Source organism: Rhea pennata, unplaced genomic scaffold, assembly GCF_028389875.1.
Source record: "Rhea pennata isolate bPtePen1 unplaced genomic scaffold, bPtePen1.pri scaffold_26, whole genome shotgun sequence".
Classification (NCBI taxonomy): Eukaryota; Metazoa; Chordata; class Aves; order Rheiformes; family Rheidae; genus Rhea; species Rhea pennata.
In genome coordinates, this window is record NW_026907677.1 from 2,649,957 (window position 1) to 2,656,086 (window position 6,130).

Sequence of the window (6,130 nt, forward strand, 5' to 3'; positions counted from 1 at the left end):
ATTGACAGCTTGCTCTTGTAAATACACTCCTGAAACCTCTCCCATGAGCCACCCAAGAACTGAAGAAAATCAGGGGGAGTGAGATGGGTTGCTAGGGCTTTGAGTATTTTAATGACCCGTCAAGTGTATTTGGTGCTGAGTCCATGAGCCTCAGGTACTGAGAGGAGACTGAACAAACCTCTCAAGTAGTTAAAGTCAGCAGCAAATGCCAAAGCTTCTTGGAGCATTAATGAGTCCCACTGAGGGCCATTACTCAGAAAGCCTCCCCACGGGGCAATTACACCCAAAAGTTGGAGGCACTAGTTGCAAGTAGGCAAAGGAAATGTGCAGGTGGCCCCAATGTCATGCAAAGCTGGGTGAGTTTTGTCAATCAAAATGGCCAGGCACTGACACCCTGGCCCTGGGTAGGGTGATGCTTTCCCTCGCACTGTGCTCAGGCCTCTTCCTAGGGCAATGTGAGTGTGGGGGTGCGCCATACTGAGAGCAGGACAATGGTACAGCACCTCCTGGGTTTCCCGGGGACAAGGAGGCAGCAAGGCCTCAGTGCCGTAAGAAAACCTCTTCTCAGAGGCCTTAGTGGCAGAGACAACAGCCATAGCCAAAGGACAAAGACCTCAGTTCTGCTGGGAGCTTTCAGCCTCGGCTTTCACCCTTGGTTGTTTCCACCACAGGCTGTCCTACGCTGTCTCATACCGCCTCCTCTTTCCTTGCAGACTGTAGACACCCAACCTGCTCCCTCACCTCACTACCACTGCAGGATCTCTCTGCCTTTACTGATGTCTCCCTGCCCTCACTTGCTTTTCCTTGAAACACAAAGCCAGTAGCTGATCACAGACTCCCTCAGGGTGACCTGTTGCACTAAAGCACTACACTTCAGGTGACATTTCTTTTCCTGAAGTCACATCTGCACGTTACAAGCTGCAGTTTGTAGTTGTTTCCCCTTCTCATGCTGTTTGCCAAAACCAAGAAAAGCTCCATCCTGTCTGAAACTACCTTTCAAGCAGTCTCTCCTGAAGAGTTTGGACCCTGCCCTCACAGCCCTCTAGCTGTATGAGTGGTCCCACCACATCTCAGTTCCATGAATCCATGCTGACTACTCCTGATCACCTTCTTTTCCTTCTAAGCATGATCATATGCTTAGAGGTGACCTGCAGGGTGAGCTACTCCATCAGCTTTCCAGGGATGGAGGTGAAGCTGACTGGCCTGTAGTTTCCTGGGTCATCCTTCTCACCCTGGCTGAAGACTGGAGTGACACTGGCTTTCTTCCAGGCTGCAGGCATCTCTCTGTTCTCCATAATATTTCAAGGATGATGGAGTGTGGCTTAGCAGTAACATCCACCAGCTCCCTCAGTACTGGTGGGTGCATCCAATTGGAGCCCATGGATTTGTGGATGTTAAGTTTGCCTAAATGTTCTCTAACCTGATCCTCCTCAACCAAGGGAAAGTCTTCCTTTCTCCAGACTTTCTCTCTTGTCTCCAGAGTCTGGAGGGGTGTAGGTCCCATGCTGTGTCTGCTAGAGCGGTGGTTGTGCTGGACACCCCGAGCATCTGACATGGTCCTGCTCATCTATTTTCTGTCACTAAATCAAGTGTCTGCCCTGAATTACATTAACTATCTGCAATGTAGAGATGTGCACGAGTCTCAGCTTCCTAGAGAGCAGAGCTCTAGTCATAGTAGGCATCCAGTGTCATTTCGGGGAGCCAAGAAAATTCCTCACCTGGCTCTCACCTCAGGCTCTAGAAGGACACGGGGCTCACAGCTTCTCTTTCAGAGTAGGTAGACACTGTCACGTATCTTGGATCACTGCTGTCTCTTCATATTTCACAAGGTGCTTTTGTCTGAACAGTTGATTCCCACCCTCCATCTCCATTGATAATAATGGGAGTGTAGACAGGGAGCTTGCATGCAGACATCTGTGTTGTTCACAGTTCAGTGTGGGCAATGAGAATGCCACCACCTGTGTTTTGTGGAGTCCAAAGGAGGGATCTGAATCCCATTCCAGACCAGGGACTTCTAAAGGGCATATGATGCCTGGATTGATTCATCTGAACTGTACCTGAGCCATGGGGAAACAAACTCCCTTCTTGTCCCTCTTGGGGTGTCCTGAGCTGAGAATAGAGTCTTCCAGAGTGGGACATTTCCACCTCTCTTAGAAAACCATCCCCTGATGTGACAAATTACAATGCTGGAATCGGTGTCTCTTCAGTCTCTCCTAGGGAGAGACTAGAGATGATTGTTTCAGTCTGCTTCAGTGAACATTTCCCAGGAGGAGGGAGTCCGAAGGACAGATAAAGTCACACCTTCAGCTGGGCAACTATTCCCAAGCAGGGCCAGGCTCCTGAGATGGAGGGATGAGCTCATGGCAATGTGGCAGCACTGCTGAGAAGCAACTCTGCCCAGGAGCAGCTCCTCTGCATACAGCAGCAGGGCTGCAGGTGTGCACTTGGCAGGTGCGCAGAGGAGACAAGCAAGGTGAGCAAGATGAGTGAGACAGAAGGAAGTTAAAGGCAATCAGGAGTGGGAGGACAGCTGAGAGCTCACTGGGAGATAAATCCTTGCCGCCCTTAACACAGTAAGTCTGTGGCTGCAGGGCAGTGCAGGTGAGGTACCCTGAGGCTTTCTCTGAAGCTAGCACATTCCATGGCCTATAGGACCTTTCACAATGGGTATCCCCATTTTTCTGGTGTGGAGCAGCTGGTGCTTCAGAGCAGGGATTCCTAGGGACCCTGTCAGAGGGACGGGGCATCCTGCTTCCTTCTTCCAGGGATGCTGCAGGGCTGTGAAGCCAGGGAGTGCACTCAGGTCTGCCCAGGGCTGTAATTCAGAGCAGTGTTTCTGCACCACAGGGTGCAGTGTGCCCAGGGCAGTGACTCTGCCACCTGCGAGGGTCAACACTCAGCGTGCCCAGGGAACTCCCCACAGTGCTGTGGGGAGGAGCTCTGGGTGGGAGGATCACACCCCTGCAGGACAGGTTATTCTGCTGTGGAGGGGATGCTGCCTGGGTCAGGGCTGTTCACAGCTCCAGCTCACCCTGCGAACATTCTGGAGGGGGGTTTCCAAAAGGAAGGTCAAGGCAGGGCATACTTGAAAGGGAAGGGACATCCATGAGTCTCTACCTTCAGTCGTATTGTCTGTGGGTGGGATGAAATGTTGCTGGATCTGTCAGATTTAGACAGGCAACTGAGGCTCCAAAACTTGACAGTGAGCGAGCTGCAATTCTGGAGGGAACTCAGCAAATCTCTTCAGCCCACAGCCTACAGACAGAACGAGCATCACCTTTCCAGCCTCATCAGGGTATATCTCACCTGCTCCTTAGCCCCTGTGTCACTGAGATGCCCCTGGGCAGTTGCCTGCCCCTGGGAGGTGTCTGCAGGGCAAGGTTGAGCGCCCCATGAGGGGAATGGGGTTTGTGAGCAGTGACAGGAGAGAGACGTGGGGACAGAGAAACACCTCCCTGCAGGGATAGCTCCAGGCAGCAGTCATGGTCAAAGTGTGGGAGGAAACTGCAGACTTCAACATCTCCTCTTCTCACCCATCAGCTCACCAAATCACAGAATGGGTAAGGTGGGAAGGGACCTCTGGAGATCATCTAGTCCAACCTCCCTGCTCAAGCAGGGTCACCTACAGCATATTAGACAGGATTGCATCCAGGCGGGTTTTAAGTATCTCCAGAAAAGGAGACTCCACAAACACAACCCCTCTGGGCAACCTGTTCCAGCTCTCTGCCCTCAAGCCTGTAGGATCCATGGCATGAGGTTTTTCCTTGGCTGATGGACACCCAGGAGAGGAGAAAACCCTGAGTGTTCCCCTGAGTCTCCATGTTCCTGCCTCCCTCAGAAGAAATGCCACGATACTGCCCTGTATTTCCCTACCTGTCTATGCTGTTCTTGTCCTTCCACTTGGACTCCCTGGGCAGGAATGTTTGAGATGCAATTCAGACACTGACCCTGCAGGTCCTGCCATAGAGATGTATATTTGAGAAAGGTAATCAAGTCCCCCTCCAGCTTCTGGGGCTCTGGGCAGTGCTGGGGCGGGGGGAGGAGCAGGGGAGAGGGGCTAGCAATGAGCCAATTCTCTCTTCAGAACATCCCATCCTTAGGACCTTTAACCATTTGACTGTGGGATATCTGGCTGGGCTGCAAACCAAGGTGGGGACAGGTGATACATGTTTTTGGAGGGGCAGAGTACTAAGAAATAGAAAGTTTGGCCCAGAGAATTCTGTCCTAACTTGTCTATGTCTTGTCTTTTTGGACGATCCCCCATGCGTAGGGGGAGCAAATGTCCAACAGCAGCTCCTTCAACAGGTTCCTCCTCCAGGCATTTGCCAACACGCGGGAGCTGCAGCTCCTGCACTTTGCGTTCTTCTTGGGCATCTACCTGGCTGCCTTCCTGGGCAATGGCCTCATCATCACAACCATAGCCTGCAACCACCGCCTCCACACCCCTATGTACTTCTTCCTCCTCAACCTCTCCATCCTTGACCTTGGCACCATCTCCACCACTGTCCCCAAATCCATGGCCAATTCCCTGTGGGACACCAGAGCCATTTCCTACTCAGGATGTGCTGCCCAGCTCTTTTTTCTTGTCCTTTTCATTTTTGCTGAGTATTTTCTTCTCACTGCCATGGCCTATGACCGCTATATTGCCATCTGCAGACCCTTGCACTATGGGACCCTCATGGGCAGCAGAGCTTGTGTCAAAATGGCAGCAGCTGCCTGGGCCAGTGGTTTTCTCTGTGCTGTCCTGCACACTGCTAACACATTTTCAATACCACTCTGCCAAGGCAACATCCTAGAGCAGTTCTTCTGTGAAATTGCCCAGATCCTCAAGCTCTCCTGCTCAGACACCAGCCTCAGGGAAGTGAGGCTTATTGTGGTTAGTGCCTGTTTAGTCTCTGGGTGTTTTGTTTTCACTGTGCTGTCTTATGTGGAGATCTTCACTGCTGTGCTGAGGATCCCATCTGAGCAGGGCCGACACAAAGCCTTTTCCATGTGCCTCCCTCACCTGGCTGTGGTCTCCCTCTTTGTCAGCACTATTACGTTTGCCCATCTGAAGCCGCCCTCCATCTCCTCCCCATCTCTGGATCTGGTGATGGCAGTTCTGTACTCTGTTGTGCCTCCAACAGTAAACCCGCTCTTCTACAGCATGAGGAACAAGGAGCTGCAAGATGCAGTGAGGAAGCAGATCAGGTGGGTACAATGTCGGGAGCAGTAACTGCCCTATGTGCACCTCCTTCCCATTTCCAGCGTATTTGGCATCAAAGCTATGTGTTATTCAATTTTTTATTATTTACACTCCTGTAAAAAAAAATAAAAGTGCTACTTGTCCTCTGGAAACTCTCATTTGAATCTGACCCAGCGACTGTGCTGAAGGAGGAAGCCAGGCTTCCCCCTTCATCAGCAGGGAGGAGGGAACCTCAAAGGCATACTAGTCTGAGCTCCCTCGGATGCCCCAGTGCAACGAGGAGAGTTTCCCACTGCAGTGTCTCTTTCAGCAGTGATACCAAAGGAGCTCGGGGGGAAGAGTCAGGCTTGCGCAAGTACAGATGGGTTGACAGCATGGGTCCCATGTGCATTAGGAGAGCTCAACTCCCCTGGCCACAGTCAGAGTGTGATCTCACATGCCTCTTCTGCAAGGGTGGCAGGCAGCTATCACAGTGGGTCAGTCCCTTCCCTCTACAGGGCTGCAGTGCACAGAGCAGAAGTGGAGGAGCGTCTGGATGCAGCCTGTGGGGACAGACCCTATGCTCCGCAGGACCATTCTCCCTCTACCACAGCAAGTATTTCCTCCCTGCAGCTGTCACATGGGGGCTGCAGCTTTCCTGGAAACACGTCTGCCCAACAACAGCAGGATTTTCTCTGTTCGGAGCTGTTCTCTTCATTGCCACACTGTGCTGCTGTGCTCTAGTGTGTATATACAACCTAAGAGCTCTCCTAATGTGGTGGTGGTACGGTTATGCTTCCCCGTGCATTCCTGTGAGCACAGGCAGGACGAGGCAATGGGCACCTTTATGTCAGACCTGGGGTCCCAAATAACGTTTTGTAATAAAAGGGGATCTCCTCCGTGCTGTGCCGTGAGTCTTGCCTTTCTTCAGAAAGGAGAGTAAAAAACACACCCAAGGGTTGCAGC

At 52.0% G+C, this 6,130-nt stretch overlaps 1 protein-coding gene across 1 annotated transcript; it reads left to right on the forward strand.

Annotated features, from left to right (window-relative positions):
* Window positions 1-4,279: 4,279 nt before the first annotated feature.
* LOC134154354 (olfactory receptor 14C36-like) lies at window positions 4,280-5,215 on the forward strand. Its single transcript, XM_062601104.1, has one exon. The coding sequence runs from the start codon at window positions 4,280-4,282 to the stop codon at window positions 5,213-5,215; it is 936 nt and encodes a 311-aa protein (XP_062457088.1).
* The last annotated feature ends 915 nt before the right edge of the window (window positions 5,216-6,130 follow it).

What these genes read in the sequence shown, in the direction of transcription:
- LOC134154354 (XM_062601104.1), top strand. Translation starts at nt 4,280, where the DNA reads ATGTCCAACAGCAGCTCCTTCAACAGGTTCCTCCTCCAGGCATTTGCC.